At 38.5% G+C, this 23,818-nt stretch overlaps 1 protein-coding gene across 10 annotated transcripts in view; it reads right to left on the bottom strand.

Annotated features, from left to right (window-relative positions):
- ryr3 (ryanodine receptor 3) overlaps positions 1 to 23,818 on the bottom strand; it is a 125,124-nt gene that overhangs the window by 53,691 nt on the left and 47,615 nt on the right. For all 10 annotated transcript variants that reach the window (XM_081602359.1, XM_081602355.1, XM_081602358.1 and 7 more), the window contains 21 exons: positions 23,148 to 23,389; positions 21,943 to 22,135; positions 20,775 to 20,991; positions 19,930 to 20,034; positions 16,361 to 16,464; positions 14,475 to 14,558; positions 14,233 to 14,392; positions 14,009 to 14,153; positions 12,869 to 13,074; positions 12,603 to 12,777; positions 12,298 to 12,506; positions 10,920 to 11,083; positions 10,055 to 10,103; positions 9,790 to 9,950; positions 8,601 to 8,763; positions 7,618 to 7,704; positions 7,228 to 7,454; positions 4,978 to 5,190; positions 2,692 to 3,301; positions 1,783 to 1,983; positions 564 to 666 (listed from right to left, as the gene is read on the bottom strand). In XM_081602359.1, the coding sequence (XP_081458485.1) occupies positions 564 to 666; positions 1,783 to 1,983; positions 2,692 to 3,301; positions 4,978 to 5,190; positions 7,228 to 7,454; positions 7,618 to 7,704; positions 8,601 to 8,763; positions 9,790 to 9,950; positions 10,055 to 10,103; positions 10,920 to 11,083; positions 12,298 to 12,506; positions 12,603 to 12,777; positions 12,869 to 13,074; positions 14,009 to 14,153; positions 14,233 to 14,392; positions 14,475 to 14,558; positions 16,361 to 16,464; positions 19,930 to 20,034; positions 20,775 to 20,991; positions 21,943 to 22,135; positions 23,148 to 23,389 (3,818 nt within the window). The remainder of the gene's footprint in view (positions 1 to 563; positions 667 to 1,782; positions 1,984 to 2,691; positions 3,302 to 4,977; positions 5,191 to 7,227; positions 7,455 to 7,617; positions 7,705 to 8,600; positions 8,764 to 9,789; positions 9,951 to 10,054; positions 10,104 to 10,919; positions 11,084 to 12,297; positions 12,507 to 12,602; positions 12,778 to 12,868; positions 13,075 to 14,008; positions 14,154 to 14,232; positions 14,393 to 14,474; positions 14,559 to 16,360; positions 16,465 to 19,929; positions 20,035 to 20,774; positions 20,992 to 21,942; positions 22,136 to 23,147; positions 23,390 to 23,818) is intronic.

The following is a 23,818-nucleotide window of genomic DNA, read 5'->3' as shown; positions in this document are numbered from 1 at the left end:
CACTTTGTGTGAAAATACTATTTAGCCCAGAGGTTTGCAACCTGTGGCTCTTTGGAACAATTCCTCCTAACAGCTTTGTTTAAAATGTTTGTTTCTCATCATTTTATGTTATCTAACAAGAATGAGTCACATTTATTGATTACATTGATTTAATTATAATTTGTTGATCTTACAGTCTGATTTTTAATAACATTGATGGTTAAAGTGAAACTTACACATTGCAGATGAAAAAACAAATGCAGCCTAGCAGGTTTTTCTTCAATATTTGTAATTTGTAGTAAATTTCCTCAAAGAATGATGCTAAAAGTACCAGCAATATGGTTTCTGTCTTATTAGGTTGCAAATCATTTTCCATACCACAGATTAAAAATGACCTTTATGCTAAATCCTAAAAGTAGAAATAAAATGGTTGTTATTTAAAAAAAAAAAATACATAGCACAGATGTCTATAAGTTGTCTTTTGTTGTAAAAATCCCGTTACAGTTGCAGCTGTGTGTGGACTGAGAGCAGAAACCCCTAGTTTAGTCGTGATTGTCTAACTGTAATGAGCAGCTGAACTCTACCACAGTGCAGCCGTAATTCTTCATGGAAAGACGTGAGTTCATCCTGGATCTCCTCGGGACAAGGGCAGTCCTCCCCTGCACTGAAGTTCAGCAGAATATTGATCTGAAAGAAACAAGACGAGCTACAGAAGGTTAGAGGAACAAAAAGTTGAGGGAAACTTGAGAGAAGAAGAGTTAATGAGGATGAAATGAGCAAATAAGATGCTTGTGTAAAGACTTAATCAATGAAAATGAAATTTAAACCAGGAATAAGAGTGGAGATCAAATTATCTGAGACACAGTCACGTGAATAATTACTTGCATAATCCCTCAGGAATGTCTCCCAATGACTTGGATTTTAAGAACTGGAGAATAACACGAGGAATAAAGAAAAAAAAATTAAGAAAATGTATCTGAGCACCTTAACTAACATGAATAAATAATGATGCTGTATGATTATGAATCACAAACCAGTGTTAAATAAACCCAAACTTTCTATTTAAGAGCACGTAAAAAAGCTCCATACAGACTTCTCTTTACTATTAAAACATTAATACGTCCTTCCTTATAAATAATAGTTTTATCCATAGTTCCATCAACATCAGACTTATATAATGTTGTGCTTAAAATCTTCCACAAAACATCACAACGACCTTGAAACTTTAAATTGAAAACATAAAACACTTTAAGTGCCGTCATTTCATATTTTCCTGCTCTTAAATGCCAGATGTTGGGCTCGACCGAACAGCCGATTCAATTTAGCTTCACATGCAGTCCAAGCTGCCCTTTGGGTATTCCAACCCGAAATAAAGTTAGGAGACGATGGAAACCGAAAGCATTTTGAGGACTACAAAACCTCTGAAGGGCTCTGACTGATGAGTTTTTAAAGGGTTTTTCTCTGATGGGGAAAAATTAAACAGGAAGAGTTGAAAGGACGAAGGAATCAGTTGATTTAATGATTTATCAGGAGATCCAGCAACTAAAGTTAATGTTTTTCCAGCTAATTTGAACAATTTGGTATGCAGAGTGAAAAAATACTCAGAATTATGAGACTCGAGACAAACATGTACAAGAATATTTCCTAACACATTGGCCTGCCTTTAACTTCTATTAATGAGAGAATATCTGTCAAAATTAACTATTGCTCTAAAACTCCACTAGTAATGAAATAAAAACCTGTCCATCTCTTATTTGATTTTAATCATAAGCTAATAGGTTTGCATGCGTTAAAGTGCGGCACCTGCTCATGTGGCGGCGAGCGAAACTCCTTGGTCTTCTTGGCCGTGACGGCGGCGGACATGTTGAAAGCCAGCATCAGCTCGTTGTAGCGAAACTTCTGGTTGTACTGCAGTTTGGAGACGAAGCGGTCGGAGAAGGAGACGATGGCCTCGATACGGTGCTGCAGCTCGCAGTCGCAGAAGTAGTGCAGCAGCTCGCACATCTGAAACAGCAGAAATCTGATCAGATGAAGAACATTTTTTATCTCTATCTGATGAAATAAAGGTAGTTTTGACTTCATTAGCTCTGAAAGGTGACCTATTATGGTTCCTGGAACAGGTTAGGACAGATCGATAGGCTCAACAGAACATGTTCATTACATTTTTTGTACAAAATTATTCTTGGGTAAAAAAAAAAAAAAAGCTTTGAACTGTTTTAGGGCCTCTGTCTTCTAGATAGGTTGCTGCTGCCCATGCCCCACAACTCAGCGTTTATATTCTCACGTGAAAATGGCTGCAAACAGTTCCGCAATTATACAACCATGCATCTTTGAAAAGCAGAAGTGGAGCCTCCTGCACAGCCAACAAGAATACAGCATGTGGTTTCTGGATGGCCAGTCCAACAACAAAACACTTGTCTTATCCAGCAGTCATTGTACAGTGGTAAAACCAGCTGACCAAACATGCTGGAGCTAAGCTTGGGTCACTAGGTAACAGTCAGAGTTCCACTAGGATTGAAAATTTAGGCTAATCTGCCATTCGGAAGGTTTTTGAAACAGACAGCAAAAGTCATTAACTTGCTGCTAAAAAACCAGCTGGAAAGTTTTTTTTAAACCACTTAAGCTGTTTTTAGAAGCAGTAACAGCCAAGTAGATTTATAATACATCCCCTAGCATTTAGCATTTTTTCACTGAAATAAAATATTTCATCACCTGGTGTTTAACAGACTCCGGCAGGGACTTCTCCAGCAGACCTTTGGCGGCCGGTTTGCTCTCCTTGGTCTCCTCCTCTCCCGCCTCCACAGCCTTCTCCTCGTTCTTGCTCACCTCCTCTTTCTCCCCCGCCACCACCACCTCGCCCCCGCTCCCCTCTTCTCCCTCCTTGGCCTCCCCAAACACGTTGGGCTCAATGAGGAGGAGAATCAGCCTCACCTCGTCGCTGGTCAGCACCCCCATGATGAGCAGCGTTCCGATGAGCTTCAGGATGGGGACGAACTGGTACTCTAGGCTCCCGCCTACCGGGTCTCGGATGTGGGAGCCTCCTCCCTGCACGGCCTCCGTCAGCATGCTGATGGCTTTCTCCTTCAGGACGCCCAGGGGGATCTGGGGGCTGTAGAGGAGCTGGTGGCGTTTGGTGCTGATGATGCCGACCGGGGAGAAGTTAACCCGGGGTTTGAGGGAAGTGCTCAGGCCGACTCCGGGAAGAGAATGGTGCTTGGATTCATCCGGGAACAGCTTGATGGACCGGGTCTCGTCCGTCACAGGGATGATGAATTCGTTGTTCATCATTAGCCGTGCCTCTTTCGCCGTCTCTAGATGAATGCTGGATGAAAAAAATAAAAAAGTGGTGGTGATTTTCATAACTAATCCAATGTAACTGGCAGGATAACTTTTGTAGACTAAACCCACAAGATAAAACATGCCACTATGAAGATGAAATCAGATCAAACTCAGTGTATAAAGAAACACAACCTTTTTTAAAATGACCTATGATGCAAAATTCATATTTTGCACATTTGTATGCTTCCTTTTTGGTCTCCACTGCTTCTAAAAACAACCCAAGTGCTTCAAAAACAATAAGTTAATGGGGTTTTTTGTGTCTGGAAAATGAGCTGTTTCAAAAACCTTACTACTGACAGGCACTGCACCGTTACCTAGCAACCTAAGCCGAGCTCCAGCAGGTTTGGTCAGCTAATTTTACTGCTGTATGAGCTGTACAATGGCTGCTGGAAAAGACAAATGTTTTGTTATTGACTTGCTGTCCAGAAACTACTTGCTGCATTCTTGTTAGCTGTGCAGGAGGCTCCACTTCTGCTTTTCAAAGCTGTACAGTTAGAAAATTGTTCATCTGTTTGCTGCAGGTTTTAAGGGGGGGGTGTAAACATTCAATTGGGGGCGTGGCCAGCAGCGGCTCATTTAAATTTAAAGGCCCTAAAACAGCTCAATCTGAAAGGAACTCAAAGTAGGAAAAACTGAACACTAAAATCTCATTATCCAAGAATAACTTGGTGCAAAAACTGTAATAAACATTTGTTTTGTACCTAAATCAATCTGTTCATTGAAGTACAATATCTTCGACTTTTAAATCAGACTAAAACTTTCTAGGTTTTGGTCAGCTGGAATTACTAAAATTGTTAGTGCCAGAAAAATGTTGACTTTTTTCAAAACGCTTACACGCCTTGAAGTGCCTTGAACACACTGCTCTTTGTGTGTTATGGTAGAAAAATGAACAACAACTAAAACTGCATCTTTGGAACATGCTGCTATGAACAAATTGGCCAAAAAATCTCATTTTTTTTAGCCAACTCCTCTGTTAAGCCATTGAGTTTGGGATCCTCAACCTGAATGAGTCATAAGTCACAGTTAAGTGGCTTAAATGACAGACATTTCTCTGAAAATGGTCCGATAATATCGTGAAAGTGAGTGTGAAATTACCCAAAAATCAGAGAAAAGACTTCAAAAGAGCCTCAGAAAAGTGGGATCACTTCAAAAGCTACAGGAAAGCTCGGCTCATTAGAGACAAAATACACAGAGCTGAGGGAAACTGAAGGCAGAGATGGATTCATAAAAGAAGGATATTCAGACGCAGGAGATGTGAGCTGGCTACATAAATACATCTCTTCCATTAATTTGATTTACTGAGTAAATGTGACGTTGATTGTGTTTACCACTTCATCATGATAGCACTTATTGGCACTGAAGCTGATGTATGGTTGAAACAGCCATACATCAGGATAATGTCTTCTCTATATACTTTGCTGAAATGAAACCATGAGGCGGGTTTTGTTTTTTTATAATCACCTAAAAGAAAAAGGAACAAACAAAAAGAGAAGGTGTTGCTCCACATATGGAGGCGTTGGTCCTCGTTGCGGTAGTCGCAGGTTCGATTCCTGGCCTGGCAATATTTGCCCCTCTCTCATTACCCTCTTTCCTGTCAGACTACTTTCAAGTAAAGGCCACTAGAGCCAACAAAACCTTTAAAATAAATAGATTACCCACCTGATGAGGACGTCGTAGAAGCCTTCTCTGAGCATGCCCGACAGGTACTGGTTGTCGATGGTGTAGAGAAGCTGTGATTGGTCTAAGTGGCTGCAGAGAGCGTGAGCCACACGCGTGTTTCCCAGAGCGCAGAGGGCGCAGTACAACTTCAGAGTGTGGGAGTGAAACGTCCTCAGGTCTTCATGCTCCGACAGCTCCATGATGTCCAAACACCTGCAGAACGACAGAAAAATATCTACCATTCGTTGAGCCTTGATTTAGGGAAACGTTTCGTCTCTCGTTTGACCTCTAGGGTTCATCCTGTTTGGGGTCTATTTCCAAAAAAAACTCATTTGCGGTTGCACTGTTCTGTAGAGATTTAAATGCACCTGCTGTTTTAGGTAATTACAACAAAATTGCCTTAAAAACAGGATTTTGTTTTGCAAGATAATAAAATCTTACAAACAAGATTTAGTTATCTTACAAAAACCTTGTAAGATGAGAATTGTTTATCTTTTGTAATCTTTTTATTTTTTAGATTTGCTGTAAGATCTTTTTTAGTTCTGCTAAAAAAATATATATTTTTTTTATTTAAAATAAAAAAAATGTTTTTGCTTTAAATAAAAAAATAATTTCAGAAATTAAACAAATTTTAGAAATTTCAATTTTTTATAAAATATAAAATTGTGTAAAAATGTGAAATTCTTTTAAATTTTACATTTACTCAAATATTTTTGCATTTTAGCAGAACTAAATACAAAAATAGTATATTTGAACAATGCAATTCCTTAATCCATTTCCACAATGCTACTTTAAGTCATTCGCTTCACCTTTGGCTTTAAACTCGACACAGTGGTGCTTTTTCCAGTTGATCAGGTTCCTCCCTGAAATTAGGTCAGTCATTCAGTAAAATATGTGATATTTCAGTTTTTCTTTTGTAATAAATGTGTAAATATGTCTACATTTCTGTTTTTTTTCTGGCAATCTGGTATCCTGATTGTACATTCATGAGAAATAATATTAACTTTTTGGTTTTTAGCTAATGGCTACAATAAAACACAGAGGAAAATTTAAAAGTGTTTAAATACGTTCTATACCCAGCCCACGATTAGAGGATTTATAATCCATGTTTTTCACTAAATCTCACTTGGATTACTGTAAATCCCACTGTGCAGTTCCTGATAAAACCTCAACGTAGATTGAATCCGATCCTCAGCTGAAGGCTGGGCTGGACTGAGACTAAAATAATAACCCCTGCATGGTTATTTATACGATATGAGAGGCGCACGATGTACCGGAGGGTACATGTGTACATTTGTTTCAAAAATTAAAATAAAGCCCAGCAGCGTACAAGGAGGAGAGTAGCCATGTGAAAAATTGATATGCTCTTTCTTTACTCCCAAAATGAAAGTCTCAGGGACTTTCATTTTGGGAGAGACGGCCACAGAGTCACAATTCCCATCTTGAAGTGAAAATGGATGTCAAAGAAACACTGCTAGATGTTTGAACCCAGTGACACATTTAAACTGGTCTTGGAAGCCAACCTTAAGCTTTCTGAATCATTTTCTCAAGTCCTTGATCTCTTAAAAGCTGAGAATGCTCCAGTAAAACAAATCAACTATACAGATTTTTTAAACCTCTGAGTGTTAAGTTTCAAATCTCTGCCTGGATATTTTTGCTTTTTTTTAATTATTTGCAGTTCTTTAAATGTCCTGTCAATAAATATACTTGCCCATTTATCCATAACAACTGGATCTTCCAATATTTAGAAGTTATTTTTGCAATTTACCATCTATTAAAACCGAAGAAAAACATGCTCTGTGCTACGACAGGAGTGAAATTACCATAATAACCCAATACTGGCTGGAAAGTGCAACGTCTCTCCTTTCAGAAACTGTTGGAGTTTTTCAGATAGGACAAAGTATCGCAGAGTTACGGTACTGCAAATTTGGCTGTGTCGGCGCCGACATGCTCGGTGTAGAAGGGAGAAGAGTGGTCAAATATCCAGACCAAATTATAACAAGTTTGTCGATGACTTCCAGAAATGGTCTCTCTTCAACTTACTGAGATTTTTCTGAATATTATTCCTGTTAATAACTGAATTTTTTTTCCAACTCCAGAAGAAAAGCAGCTCAAATGCAAGTCAACCCCATTATTTTCTACAATGGCTGCATGTAAACTTCTGAAGGACAAAAAACCTGACGATTCAAAGCTGCCCTGAGGAACACATTCAGTCAGATGAGACGTTTCCGTCAGTCTTTCACATGCTACCTGTTCTCCTCAGGTATGTGCACGGCCATCATCTGCAGAGACTCCAGACACTGCACCACCCAGCCGTGCCGCTCACTGACCCGAGCCGCCTCCACGTTTAGGAAGGTGTTTGGCATCCGGCTCCAAAGCACGGCCACGATGGTTTGCACATCCAGACGCGGTGGACACTGAGGAACCGGGTTCCGCTGCTCGCTTCTGAACATGGCTGACGACAGCGGCATGGCATCCTGGGATACGACAGGGAGGGCAGAGGAAACCATCTTTGGTTCCTTCAGTTCATAAAAGTTTGTTCTTCAGAAAGATTAACGTGAATATTTAGCTCTAACGCTGCCTTTTAAAACACTCCTGCATATTAAATCTAATGTTTAATGGAAGCAAATTGAGACAAACCTGTATTTTGACAAATTCAAACTGGAAGAGGTTGGAACTGGTGGGGCAGCAAAACACAGCCGGGAACAGCTTGGTGTTCGGCTCCACCTGGAAACAAACAAACCAAAGTAACGACATGCATCAGTAATGAACAGAGAAGATTTTTCAAATTTATTCCTCAAAATATTCAAACAGCGAAGCATCACTGATATGTGGAAGATCAACAATAATCTGAATGATCAACAATTCTGAGGTCCAGTTGAAAAGATCATTAATAAATGATACAGGAAAAAACAAAAACAGAGATTTTTACTTTTTAAAAACGCTTAAAACACTGAGCTGTGATACTGGAGCTGCTTTTTAAGAACAATTTAATATTAAGTAACCAAAAACAGTCCGACAAAGATGGGTTACGACAGCTACTTGTAATTTCTGAAATTCAAGACCCATAAAATACAATTTATTTATTTTAAAATGAATAAATTTACTTATAAATTTATTATAAATAATAATCTTTATCTGTTCTGTGGATGAAGAGATAAACCAATGGACAAAAAGGACACAGATGGATAGATAAATAAGCAAATGGATAAAATAACTAAATTAAATCAAATTCATTTTAAAAAATTTAATATCGAGATGATTTTTTGCCAAAGATTTACTTATTTTGAATCGGATCAAACTTTACAGTTTTGACAAAAAAGACAGAAAAAGGGAGTTTTTATCAATTTAATGAACAGAGAAGAAAAAGATTAAACATTTACTTTTAATGTTGAATTATTTCATTATTTACCAAAACAACTTTGGAAAGTCTTTAAAGTTTATGCTGCAGAGATTTTACCATCCACCGAAAAACAAAAATAGATAAAAAACATATATACATCCCAATTTATTTCTGTTTTGCCTTCCGGCTGAATTGGATGGATGTGCTGGCGTAAATAAGCCTCCCATTGAAGCGTGTTCCCTGTGGCATCCCGTTTTTACAACGATAGTGTCTTACTAACCTGATACACTGTAGGCAGTTCTTTGCCGTTGGCGGTGAAGGAGACGAGGCCGGTGGCCAAGTCGACCAGACAGCCGATTTCCAGGTCGGTGTTTGAGCGGCTGGAGGAAGACGGGCCGAGTGCATCTGCTGCACACACCATGTAGCAGTTGCTCCTCTGGATACTGCAGCAAGCGCAACAACAGGAAGAGCTCAGAAACTTTGAAACATTCTCAATAATTCAGATTGGATTTGTGTTTTGCAGAATAAAAAACTAAAAATCCCAGGTAAAATTAAGGCTTTGAACAAATATCGAACTTGGGTTTCAATGCTGATCTAGATAAAGAAACTAATACCTTTTTATAATGAGGGTCATGTAACTTCTATAACTTCTCTGTTGTTTGAAAGATAAAACTATATTTTTTTAAGCAACTGCAATGATTTCTGGAATACATAGTTGAATCATTCTACATCAGGGGTGTCAAACTCATTTTTGTTTTGGGCCAAATCCAGATCATGAATCCTCTTAAAGGGCCGGTTGTGCCAGAATGCATTGATAAAACATGATCAAACTGTTAAAATATCAGTGAATCCTTAAAATTAAATATTACTGAACATCTTTTCAGTTCCTCCACGATTTCGTGATTCTTCTTGTGATTTTTTCCAATAAAAATCAAAGTGTTTGCGGTACTAATTTGGAAATATTTGCACTTATTTATGACAGTAAGTGTGACTTTTTATTACTCTCTGACATCAATTAAAGCTGAGGCAGCTGTTTAGCACAAGTTTTTGACAATTCTTGACAAAAATTTGCAATAAACTCCCAATTATGCTTTAGTGCAATTTGCTGATTTTGCATGAATTTCCACGATAATTCTCAAGAAACTGGAGGGACTGATTGATATGATTTGGCAGTAAACAGATAGAAACTTAATTGATTTGATAGATAACATAATATTTAAGCTCACTTAGTGTTTAGCCTAGAATCTAGAGGGCCAAATAAAAAGCTACAGCGTGTCGGATTTGGCCCACGGGCCTTATGTTTGACGTGTTCTAGATAAATCTGCTTTATTTCCCATAATTCAGATACACTGTGACGTTTCATTCTTCACTTTAATTTGACTTCAGTTTCTAGGTATGGTCAGAGGAATGACATTATTGAAGAGAATCTGAACGTTGTTTATTCCCAGATTTAAAAACCAGCAGCTTGCCTCTCGTGGACCCGGCCCCGCTCGTCTCCCAGGGTGATGGTGACGGTTTGCGTCTTGCTGAGACTGAAGTTCTTGCTGTAGTAGTGATAGTCTGGTGTGACCCAGCCCACCCACACGCTGGCCGGGTCCTGTCCGGCAAACACTCTCACCGAGTGGTAGTACTGCAGATTTAAAAATAAAAATAATTCAATGAAATGGGAAAGCATATTGTGAAGATTAAAAAAGGATGTTTTATCAGTAAGTTTAAGAACTAGCGGTGATTTACAGTTGTGATGCTTCCATAGTCAGTACTTCCATCTTCTTTGGGAGGTTGGCTGAAAAAACAAACATGTTTAAATAAAAAGGTTCTGACAGCAGCTGGGAGAAAGGAAACAGATGGATGGATAAATAAACAGATGAAAAGAAAAAATCGATAGATAAATGATAAATAGAAAAGAAAATGGATGGATAAATAGATAAATGAATGAATAAAAAGAAATGGATGAATGAATAGATAAGCAAACGGATTAAAAAGAAAACAGATGGATGGACAAATAAACAAATGGGTGAAAAGAAAAGAAACAGATGAATGAACAGATAAGTGATAGATAAAAAGAAAGCACATGGATGTATAAATAAACAAAAGGATTAATAGAAAAGAAAATGGATAGGTAAATAGATGGATGAATAAAGAGAAAGGAAACGGATGGATGAACAGATAAACCAATGGATGAAAAGCAAATACATGGATAGATAAATAAGAAAATGGATAAAAAAGGAAAACATAAAGATAATAGATAAATGTGTAAAAAGAAAGGAAATGGATGAATAGATAAATTAATGGTTAAAAAGGAAAAAAAGATAAATGGATTAATGGATAAAAAGAAAGGAATCGGATAGATAAATATAAGGATGGAAGGAACTTTTGAACTGTGGAAAGAAGGATGAAATCTAGAAACAGTTTTTCCATTCTCTATTTGCCAACCTCATCCATTCCTGGAAAATATTTCAGTCCAACTCCAAACGTTTCCAAACCACATTGGAAACTTGAACCAAAGTAACCTTAGATTTTTCATTAATTTCTTTATTTAAAAAAAAAAAAAACAGGCTCTTGTGAGGATGAAACCTCAACCTGAGTGCAGAAGCCTCACCTGAGCTTCAGCGACTCGTCCAGCAGCCTGTCTGCAGAGTAGAACTCCACCGGCATGCTCAGCCTGCAGTAAACCATGTCGCTGTTGCTGTTCTGGGTGCCAAACGTCTTATGTGTGACCTTGAGACACGGGGGGCTGTCCACTGTCCCGTCAATCCTGGTAACCTAAGAGGACAAGAAACAAATCCCAAAGACAGTGAGGATGTCCACCAACAGCAATCTGTGGCCACTTTTGCTGCGTTTACTTTGACCATAAAACGTCACAAATTGGAATTTAAACCTGGAACTTAAGGCTTTTATAAAAAAATATATTTTACATATTTGTTGAAACTGTCACTAAGTCATGGCAGGGCAGTATGAGACAGAATCTGTGAAACAAAATCAAGCTCCTCCGTCTTCTCTCAGTGCTACCTAGAAACAACCAATCAGAGCCAGTAGGCAGGGCTCAGTGCTGACAATCAATCTCTGGCCTCCTGGTTTCTGCTACCCAACAGCTTCTGCTTGATAGCAGAGCCTGTGTAAATGCGCAGGCTACTCAGAATAGCCATCATTGACGGCGAATAAACGGTTTCCAGCACGTTCGTGAGGATGATTGACAACACCAAGACCCTCCCCTCCTGGCTCCTATTGGTTGTTTTGGACCCGGACAGCAATAATGCCACAGGTAGGACTGTATGCAGGAATACAATCTTTTATTACATAGTGAAAGTTTTTAACCCCAAGGTCTGAGTTTCAAATCTCCGCCTGGATATTTTTGCTTATTTTAATTGTGCAAAGTTCTTTAAATGTCCTGTGAATAAAAATATGTATGCCCATTTATCCATAACAACTGGAACGTTCAACATTTAGCAGTTATTTTTGTAATTTATCGTCTATTAAACTACGCTGTTGCTCCCTGCAACAGCGGGAGTGAATTTACCGTAATAACCCGATATTGCCTGGAAAGTGCAACGTCTCCCCTTTCAGAAACTGTTGTTGTTTTCCAGATGGCACAAAGTATTGCAGAGTTACTGTAGTGCAAATCTGACTTGTAAAAATGTGTGGGGCGTCACCTTTCAGCCAATAAGGGTTAAATATAAAACAAAAACACGCGACATCTGAAAAACAAGGCTCACGCTTTGATAAAAAGTGTTTCGGCTAGGATGAAGCGCTTTTTTAGCTTTATCAAAACTTAAATGAAAACATGATTTTTAATCACTTCTCATGTGAACAAGCTTATTTACATCTGATTTTAACTGTATTTCTTAATTAATGGAAACACTGCAATAGCAAGATTGTGTTTTTCTACATTAGCAGAATATCAAAAAAACTTTGGCACACCTCTGAAATGGAAACGCGGCTCATGAAAGCTGATGATAATAAGGGATGGTGCTCTCTACCTCGATGTGCATGTGGTCCTGGGGTACGTTGAAAAAGGTGGGCAAACGCTTGCTGAACCACATGGTTATCTCCCTGTTCATGTTGACAGCAAAGGGCTCGAAGCCCTCCTGGAGGCCACACATGGTGTAGTACTTAAACGTGCTGGCGTCCTTTCCGAGGTTCATGCGGCCGATCTGAGACATCCCGAGGCTGCACACCGGAATAAAACCTGCATTAAGGCAAGAAGTTAGAGGACAATTAGTTCTTGTGTTATGTTTTCCATTTCTGAAACTAAATACTGAAAGAATCCGACTGAAGTTCTCACCATCCTCTGTTTCAAAGTCAGCGAAGCCGAGCTCAGAGCCCTTGCTGGTGATCAGGAGCTCTCCGTTCAGAGTGAAAATCATGGATTTGTCCTCCATGTTGATCATGCAACCAACCACGTCGCCCTTCTTCCAAGGCTGCCCAAAGTAACGGCTACCAGCATGCATCCGTCGACCCTGAAGAAACCAAAGCATTATGAGAAACAAAACTGACAGAGACCTCTTGCTTGGATTTCATTGCAAACGATGCGCAGCAGTTTCAGTTTACCCTATATCCATCAAAGACGTAGGCCTGGTCATCCGTTCCCAGCTCCACGTCGGGCCTGCAGCCCGGCCTGGCCCAGCCGACCCTCATGTCGCCTCCGGTCAGGGCCTCAAACTCAAAGTACCACTTCCCGGTCTTCACGGCGTACGTTTGCTCCACGCGGAAAAAGCGGATTGTCTCGATGCTCTGATTATCTAATGCATGCACAACTTTGGACCAGAGAGAAAAAGAAAAGCCGTGTGATTTAAAAATGCAAATAATGAAATATGATGATACTTCCAAACAACAACAGCAGAGAAAAAATATTTTATAAATTAGTTCCTAATTTTAAAGGTTAAATGAGGATTTTTTTCTGGTCATCAGGTCATCCTGAGTTAAATTTGAAATCATCCAGCTATTTTACTTAAATATTACTCACTCTGCATTATGTATAACTTTAGCTACTATTCATTTTGCGTTGATTTGGTTCAAAGCTTTGGTATTCAGATAAACTAGAAAAACACAAAATATTACCAAGTATTTTTGGTTTAGTTTCTAGTGAAAAATTTAAAACCTTTTCAGCGACAAATAGGAGCTTCATAATATCGTCCTTAAAATCGATGTAAAATTATTAGTTATAAGTTAAATAATCTGCCACTGTATGAAGACATTAGTCTAGTTCTAGTTACTCGATAAAGCTGTTTGTGTTGCCCTGACGTTTTTCACGATTCTGCAATCGAGGAAATTCATGCAAAAAATAAAATCAGCAGATCCTTGAGTTTATTGGTCGAAAACACTGAGTTTGAGTCACTTCTTCCTAACTGCTGTCTCAGTTTTAGTTGATGTTAGAGTCTGTTATCGATACTGTAAGTAAAAAACATCACATCTGTCCATTTATCATCATACATCTGCGCAAATATCGCAAAATTTCTTGCAAATACTTCTAAATTTGCACCACAAAATCATTGCAAAAATTACAAAAACAATCATAAAATTCTGGAGGAACTGATCAACGTAAGAAGATGTTCAATATCATTTAATTTTACAAAGTACTTATTGAATTAATCAATGCATTTTGGGGACAATCGTCCCTTTAAGAATATCCGTGACCCAAAATAGAGATCAGCTTTAGATTTAGATAATTAATCAGAATCAGAGTCTCACCCTCCTGGTCTGGAGGGTCGATGTCATATCCGTATCCAACCATCGTCCGAATGGCCTCTCTCAGACTGTCTCTGTTAGATTTCTTTGTGCGTTCATCCAATAAAGCATATGGCACCAAGCGAGGGTTACGTCTGCTCTTCACATCCTGCAGCAGAATTTAATTTATGAACTCTGCATCAACATCTTAGTCTGTCTGAACAGAACCTTAGGAAGGTTTCATTTACCTGCTGGATGCCATAGGTCCATCCTTGTTTGATTCTGTCTTTGGCCCAAACGTTGTGTGCGTTTTCGGCCAGTTTATCAACCAGAACCTCTTGACCTGGAGTCAGTTTCACGTCAGAGAGTTCCAGCGGCGCAGGCTTGTATCCATTAGACATCATGTAGCTGCAAGATTTATCAAGGTAGAATTACAAAATGTGGAAATTTGCACAAATAAGCCAAAAAAGATGGAAAATGTTGACCATACTCTTTTGGTAATTTGATTTTCTTCAGGTCCTCTTCAGCGTGAACATTAACCTGGGCAACATGGCAGCCGAGTGCCAACAGCGTCCTGCGGTAAACGAGAACAGTAACAGTCCTAATCAATACAATACCACTAAACTACCTTCAGCTTTGACTGTCTGATTAAACGGCTCTATAACAGGAAGTTCCTCTAATGAGGTGAGCCAAATCTTTTTACAGTAACACGACTCAGTACTCAACTTGAAAAGCCTCTGGAGCCAATATCTCCTACAAATCAATGCTGGAGCTGCACCAGAAGACGAATGTCATTACAAGTGCTGCTTTAATCTTATTCTTAATCTTGTGCTGCTAAGCATTATGCAGAAAACTGCTGCTGGTAGGAATGGATAACTGGATTATTTAACGGCGTAAAACATACACAACCCTTTTCTAGTGGCGTACAATCTAAAAATCTTGCAAGCAAAAAGGAACATGTGAAATAAATATATAGTTACTAATTGTGGCAATAAGGGAAGGAGTAAGCAATCCGACTTTCCTCAAGTATTAAGAAAACAAAACTGATGTTAATATCTTTGGACCTAAAGAAGAGCGATCCAGAGTCGACGCACAGTTTCAGATATTACAACTAAACCCCAGCGAACAGGCCTGAAATCTGGGAGTAGTGATAGTCAGATCTGAACCTTCAGAGCCACATGAAGACGGTTACAAAGTCAGGCTTCTGTCACCTGAAGAACATTTCCAGGAATAAACGACTAATGTCTCAGCGCGATCTAGAGAAACTCATCCATGTGTTTATCTTTAGTTGCATTGATTACTGCAGAAGTGTCTTCTCAGGTCTGCCTAAAACATCAATCAGACCAAAATGCTGCTGCTGCTGTTCTGACTAAAACCAGGAAGTTAGAGAACATCACCCAGTTAAAAAGTCCTTCACTGGGTCTCTGTAGCTCAGAAAATAGACTTTAAAATACTGTTGATAGTTTATAAATCATTAAACATTTGCTGTTGTCATAGCAACCTTCCAGTCCCCACAGGTCTTCTGGTTCTGAGCTGTATCCCCAGAACCAGAACCAAACGGGGAGAAGCAGCATTCAGCTTCTATGGACCACAAACTGTAAAACAGCCAAAACACCGAGTTCCTTTAACCTTTCTAGACCAAACGTAGTGGCAACGGCACAGCCAAATTTCCAGTACCGTAACTCTGTGACACTTTGTGCTATCTGAAAAATCCCAACGGATTCTGAAAGGGGAGACGTTGAGCTGTCCAGCCAATATCGGGTTATTACGGTAATTTCACTCCCGCTGAAGCAGGAAGCATGTTTTCCTTTAGTTTAATTTGATGAAACTCTTAATAGAGCAAAAATAACTGCTGAATATTGAAAGTCTCAGTTGTTGTCGATAAATGGGCAAATATACACTGCTCAAAAAAATAAAGGGAACAATTTAACATTTAAGTGAACACTGAAGTGTTCCCTTTATTTTTTGAGCAGTATATTTGCTCACAGGACATTTAAAGAACTTTGTACAATTAAAATAAATGAAAATATCCAAACGGAGACTTGAAACTTAGGACTCAGACTAAAAATCCACCTGTTGCATTTGAAACTTAATATTTGTAATACTAATCAACATTTTGATATGTAATGACAGCTTTTGGATAAAAATTTTTATTTCAATTGTTTATTTTTGTTGTTTTTATGATGGAAAGCACTTTAAACAGCCTTGTTGTTGCTGAAATTTGCTATGCAAATAAAATCTGACTGATTTATTGATCGATTGATTCTGTACCCATTTTGATTAGAAATGAATATTGTGATCTCTTGCTGAACTCCAAACGTAAAATGTTTGAAAAGCTATGAATTTTCCTACTTTGAGGGTCACCCGCAGCCTTACTTAAGTGTTTCGCTTGACATCTGCACGTTGTAGTTCTTTTCAGTTTCAGGCAGCTTGCTGAAATCCACAAGACAAGGGTGCTGCCTCTTGTTGTCGTCACGAACCTGTGGAAAAAGGAAACCGTTTTATCTGCAGAAATACATTTTAAAAGCCTGACTCTGCACTCAAAGCCAGGAAGAAGTCAGATTTATCTGCTTTTAGTTCAGTCTAAGCAACTTTACGAGTTGCTTAGACTAAAGTGTTGCAGTGGATTATGTTTTAATTAGCACCTTTACTGTCTGCAGGAGACCTGATTAAGAGAGATTTACTGCTATCATGACATTCACCAAGACTCTCTCTGATAATACACAGAATTACAGCAATGCACAGTGCGAACCAAGCAAACAGAGGTGATGTTAACACATTTCCGCTTGCCAAATATCCACAAAGAGGAATCTGACCTGGAATTATAGCAACGTCACTCTGGGCTCACTGAACTTATTACAGCACATGTTTTATCCCAGGCATCTGTTTGGACCTAAACGTAGGCCTTGATATTTTTTTAGACCTTTTATCCCAGTCTTAATTACTGTGGATGTCACATTCTTGGAATAGAAAAGGGATTCATTAATGTTGGCAGAACGGCCTCTGTGGGAGCAGCCTCAGAGGAATATTATCCTGTGATAACTACAACCGTGGAAAAGAGGCTAACTGCGTGATCAGACTTCTGATGGCGCTTCTGCGGTGATATGAGAGAGAGACAGCGAGAGAGAGAGAGAGAGAGAGAGAGAGAGAGAGAGAGAGAGAGAGAGAGAGAGAGAGAGAGAGAGAGAGAGAGAGAGAGAGAGAGAGAGAGAGAGAGAGAGAGAGAGAGTTACTGATGGTAAAATCATGGAAGGAGACCAGAGTGATGAAGATGTCTTTGGATAGTGAACAAAGTAATTCCCGTTAATGCAGTTTTAGCTAATTTCTATTACCTAAAGCATGTTAGCTGAAGCCCTAAAGCGTTTACTGTATTTTTCCTTCAAAGTACTTTTGAAGGACAGTCAATAGTTTCAAAAACAAGTTACTCCAAAACAATAGAAACCCTGACACAATTTCAACTAAAATAAATCAAACTTTAAAGGAAAACTAGCAGCATTACCCTGATTTTTTTCTGTTTTCTAAAGATGTGTAAATTGCTGAGTCTACAGAACAAATTCCAGTGAATACGTTCGAGATTGTGCAAATTCACAACAAAATTAAATTTCATGGCATTTGATCAGACAAATGAAAGCAATTAATATCCCATTAAAGCATCTCTGAAGTGTACCCACTGCTGTTATTAGCTCATGTTTCGTGACATACGAAATTAGACCGTAATAAATTACTCGATGAAGGAGGACATTAATAACTGGATAAAATGTGGGACTAAAGATACGCCATAAAGTCTAGATGGTTTTCCAAAATACATGAAAACAAAATCTGACAACTGGACAACAGCAGCTGGAAATTTATACTCAGATGAAACCGAAAACTAAACATTCACCAAATAACTTTTAATTTTTTTTTTAATCACTGTTTATAGTTAAATCAGACCATTTTTATGTTAGCAAACAGAAATAATTTTTATAATTCTAAGTGACCTAAAAGAAGAAAGTCTTGATCTGATTTAACTTCAGACATTTAGGTGAAAAAGGTGAACGTGTCTTCTTAGACATCTGGTTTCAACTGTATGTAATCAATATGTGTAGAGCTGCAAGACAGAAACGTTTCCTTTAAGGACAAACATCATAAAATCTCCCACAGCATTGTGGGACATTTAGTCATTGTCTAAATGTGAAAAAGAAAAGAGAAGCACACTTTGCGTCACAAAAAAGGAAACACTGTTATACTAGCATTATACAAACAGTGGAACATGGAAGTGGCAGCATCATCCTACGGAGTTACTTTAATCAGATTAAATCAGTTTTTTGTCTGGATGAATAACTTCACTGAGGTAGCCTCAGTGAAGTTTCCCCCCTTTCTTCAAATCTAACTAAACTGGTCTCAAACGTTTGTGCAACAAAAAATTTCATTTGTGCCGCCATCATTTTCAAGAAATATTTAAAAACAGTTTCCAGAGGCAATCTGACTTGATTGACCTTTGATGACCTCTGGGAACTTTTTTATTAATATCAAATGAAAATTTTTGCAGCCCAAACCTAGCAAAAAGAAAATAAAACTCAAGTTTTGTAACGGCCTAGCAAGAAAATGAAACTAAATCCAAAAAGCTAAATCGTATAAATATGTGAACCACAAATAGACTAGATGTTGAAATTGGATTAAGGTTGTACACACTGATTACTAAATTGTTTTTATGTTTAATTTCCCCAAATGTAAATGATTTTCAGATATATTTTACATGGTCAATGTCATGTCAAAGGTGAGAAAAAATTGTCTTCACAAGGCAATAATTTGCTGCAGCTCCAGTGAATAAACAGCTTTAACTAAAAACAGACCAACACTTAGACCAGGATTTTCCACCTGTACTGAACAAAACAGCAGCCGCCATGTGGGAAGGTTTCCATTTTTCTGGAGCCAATAAAAAAAGCACAGTTATGTTAGGAAGCGGTGTGGTTGGTGGTGGTGGTGAGAATGACCCTCAGACCCAGGTAAGATGATGAATATGATGATTTAATGACATAATGCTCGGTAAGAGTCCAGGACAGGCAGCACGGCAGGAAACAAGCACACAGCTAAATGCCGGTAGCAACTGACTTGAAGGACTAAATAAGAGCGAACACAAACCAGGACTTAGCAGTTCTACTGGAGCGTGACGACAAACGCAGACAAACTTAGACAACGTTAGACAAGGATCCGAGGAGGAACACAGACAACAGGTGAGACTAAATACACACGGGGTAATCAAGGGAACGAGACACACCTGGGAGACAATCAACGGGGAAAGACGCAGAGACAGGACTCACAGGGAACAGGATCACACAGAAACTCAAAAATAAACACACGGAAACACGGATCATAACAAGTTAGTCCACTGGGACTGAACAAATAAGCATCTCCGATAAGTAATGGAGGCAACAGCAATTACCGACCTTTAAGCGAGTTATCCTGCAGATTTCTCAGTTTTTACCAGCCTTAAACCATGAAATTCCTGATTGTGCTTTTAAAGTGAAATGACACTGGATGTAAAGCAAGAGGGATGCAGATCAGTAAACAGGATTAATCCATTCGCTTCATTCTTAGACGAGGATATTATATCCTGACTATTTGCCAAAATATTTTACTTTTACAAAATTTCTTGCATTTTTACTAAAGCAAAACAATTTTGCTTTGATTGAGATTGCACATTTCACTTTGTGGTTTAATATTTCTTTAAAATGGTATACACTCCTAGAAAAAAGCAGGTCTTCTGCGATTTAAACTTCTTATAAGGAATAACTTTTGCTTGATTTATCTCCCTGATCATAATACGTTTCTGCATCTGCAAGCAATAAATCATTTTTCAGACGGGACGACACGGTAAAACATTTTCAGGTTACTGTCTGCAGCTCCGCATCATCAGTCACGAGTTTCAACAACCTGCATCTCGTTTTTCACAGCAGGTTTACCTTGCCATACGTCCAGCCCAGTTCGATCTTATTCATTCCCCAAAGTTCGTGGATGTTTTCTGCCAACTTGTCGCGGATGTTCTCCAGATGAGGCGGCAGGACAATCTGCAGAGAAAGAGAAAAAATGCATTAAAGAAAGTCATTAGGGAAGCATTTATTTATCTTATACAAGAGGAGCTGAAGCGACTTTCATTCATTCTCAGAAATACTGAGCTTCCAAAAGGAGAATAAGCTTTTCAAATATCCTAAAAGCTGAATTTATACTGTACAAACTAACAAACAAAACTAAAATTAGATGCTCTTTAACCATTTCATGCATGAATTATGATCCTTTGTGTCAGTTTTTAAATTTTTTTTTTCTTATTTTCTTAAGGCATTAAAAAAGGTAGGAAAATGTTTTTGCAATCGTGAAAAAAAAATTTTTTTAGGTGATCAATTGTAATTTTCTCCAAATACAAAGTTGTTACTTAAAAAATACATCAGTAGTATTGTTCTTTAGGGGTTAACTGATGTCACAATATTTTGTTTTACCTACAAGAGTCGTCTACAGTAGAAGGAGGGACCGGGTCGGTCGGCATGCTTTTTTGTCTGTCGGCCATATTGGATTTAACAAAAATAATTTCTTGCATTTGTGGCTGATGGCCAGTAGTTGATGGTGTATTTTATGATGCATTAGTGTCCACTTCAGTGGTCTGTGTGCATTTATAACATAAAAATCCAGAGATAGCTGTTCTCTGTAGTGACCACTATGCATGAAAGGGTTAAAGCAAGTTAAAGTTATTTATAATGTTGATTATTGCTTTGACATACATTCAACATGCAGCCCAGTGAGTGGTTAGGCTCACCTGGCTGGTGTCAACCGGAGTGGGAATAAAGGAGGCCTGGGACAGGAACTGGGTGGTTCCCAGCAGGTCACGGACGCCGTCATGGTCCCGCTTGTACTCCTTCACAGGCTCCACATGCATCTTCTCCTTGGGCAGGAGTGCTTCGTAGCACGGAGAGTAACCGGCTGGCGGCAGGAACTTAAAGTCTCCGTGGCGCCCACCCAGCAGGAAACGGGCTCTGAGAACAAAAGTTACACAAACTGTTTATTACAGCACATAAACAATATTCAGGAAGATTTTAGATTATTTGGAAAGTAGCCTTTTTTTATTGCTTTTTAAAGGTCTTTTTTGGGGCTTATTTAAGTTCTTTTTTACTAATCCTTGAAAAACATTGCCAATTAAAATAGACTTCTCCGGGATTCCTCTGACTTAAAAAAGTGTAATTTATTTAACTAAACTGCACACAGTAACTGTATTTAATTATAATGTTGACTTTTGTATGTTTTTAATGCTGCTCTGGTTTAAGGGGAAACGCTGTTCATGACATAGTGGCATAAATCATGTGGTGTAAATTCAGGCAAAGTCGGTAATTTGATCAACACGTCAGGAGGGAGGAGGTACGGGTCGGTCTCTAAGCTAGCCGTTTCCAACTTTTGTAAATCCCGCCGTCTGTGAGCCTCAACCAGGTCACAGACAAATTAGCTCGACTCCAACAAGTCAAATAAACTGGCAAAAACAACTTTGGAAAACCATTTCCAATACTCCCGATCCTCACTTCCGACGTCCATCATGGCACCTTGAATGATTAAGTGATGTAGCCAATACTGGGAATGATTGTCAGGGTTTATTATAAGCCTGGAGAGCCACCAGGCTTTACTTGTGCCCCTACCAGGCTTAGCACTGCTTAATTATTAAATTTTTTTTTAATGTTTGCATTAATAGTCCATTAAAAATGCCAACTTTGCATTAAATTATCATAATTTACAAAATCATGCAAAGTTGGCACTTTTAATGGACTTTTAGAGCAACTTTGCATTAAAAGTGTCATTATTTACTGAATGACGCTTTATGACAACTGTCATAAACATTCATAAAGACTTCATGTTTATGACAGTGTCATGTCAGTCTTATTCACCCCCCTTCAAATAAAGTGTTACCCTTTAGGGTAAAGTTTGTTATTCCGTCTTACTTCACTCCAGCAGAGAAGCTGACGACGGGGAAGAAGAATCTGTCGGTGTTAAAGTCCTCAAACATCCCCTGCACCGGCTGCCCGTTGATCCTGAAGGACATGCTGGGAGCGCCCAAATCCAAGCAGCAACTGACCACGTCGTCCGAGTTCAGCAGGTGCTGGTTAATGGAGGCCACGGCTCTGGGGATCCGACCTGGGAGGCGAGAGCGGATCTCAGTTACAGCAGCAAAGTCACAGCAAATGTAGGACAGAATGATAAGTGAGGAGAAGAGACGGGGCAGAAGGGCGGAGAGACGTCTGATGAATGCTTTAACAGGAGTGACATAAAATGGATGAGCGGGGAGACGTAATGGATCTTTTAGAGGCTTTGGAAGTGAAAAAATCATGAAGATGTGGAGCAGATTTTCAGTCAGCTGGAACTTTTAGTGGCAGGATCTGCATCACGTTTGATGCAGGAAGTTTAATGACAGGCAGTGTGTTTACAACGGCTTAGGTTTGTCCTTCAGCAGAGAAGATTAAATACGACATTTTTCAGTAGAAGTGAGCAATGCTGCATATTCTGGCATTGATTCGTCACTTTTACCAATACTTTTTAATCATTTAAGTTTTATATATCATCAAACTTATGTCCTTTAGATGTTTTTGTAGAATTATTTTGTTAAAACTTGGGAGAGAATTTGGATAAAGTTTATAGGTGTCTACAGAATACTCCAATACATTTTTGACAAAAAAAAGCAAACAAATTTGGGTGCATTTTTCTTAAATAAAGAGTAAAACAATATAATTTGATTACAAATCGAAACATCTTTTGATTTTTTTTGTTATTGTTTGTTTTTAGAAACTACAGTAAAAAAAAAAAAACATTTCAAGAGGAAATCTGAATCTTGATCCAATACTGACTTATAATAATATAGATTTTTTTCAATTTTCTACCTTTATTTGTCATTGGAAAACTTTAATGAAGTACTGAATTATGTTTAAAAAACAAAAACTAATATACATTCATATTTAAAAATAAGTCACTGGTTGTAAATTTCGAATTTAAGAAGGAAAAAAATAAATTTTTTTACTACAAACATGTGAAATACTTTAAAGTTTAGTTGCTTTTTCACACATCCAACCAAACCGGCTTTATACAGACTTAATCAACAGTAGGAAAACTGAGTTATTAAAGAAAGCCCAGGCAGTTTAACCGAGTTCCCCACCTGACCACAGATGAAGTCCATCAAAGCTGTAGGAGTAAAGGTCATCCCCAACGCCGTTTCCACCCCAGCCCTCTCCTCCGCCGGGATACGGAGCGTAGCCTTTGGTGTTGGCCCAGCCCACTCTCAGGTGGGTCGGCTCTCCGGTCACAAAGTGGTCCACCTGGTCGATGACCAACTCGTAGTACCACTTCTTATACTGAGCCGAACCTTCAGCGATGCCCAGGAAGATGTTGGGCCTCATGCTGGAGTCAAAGGCAGAAGATAAGCAGGACTGTATGTTAATACTAGACTATATGTTAATACTAGACTGTATGTTAATACTAGACTATATATTAATACTGGACTGTATGTTAATACTGGACTGTATATTAATACTGGACTGTATGTTAATAATAGACTGTATATTAATACTAGACTATATGTTAATACTAGACTGTATGTTACTAGACTATATTAATACTGGACTGTATGTTAATACTGGACTGTATGTTAATACTAGACTGTATTTTAGGGTTGAAAGATGTAACAATGTCAGTGTGTCCAGTATTTACATCGCTAATGTTTGTTTGTCAATATTCCAATTGTTATGAATATGAATTTTCACATGCTAATGTAACACAATCACCCTGACGGAAAATCCCAAAGTAAGTAAATAAAATAAATAGGTATGT

Source organism: Poecilia reticulata, chromosome 21, assembly GCF_904066995.2.
Source record: "Poecilia reticulata chromosome 21, P_reticulata-male-v2, whole genome shotgun sequence".
Lineage (NCBI taxonomy): Eukaryota > Metazoa > Chordata > Actinopteri > Cyprinodontiformes > Poeciliidae > Poecilia > Poecilia reticulata.
The sequence above is the reverse complement of the archived record's forward strand: the minus strand, read 5'-3'. Positions and strand labels throughout refer to the sequence as shown.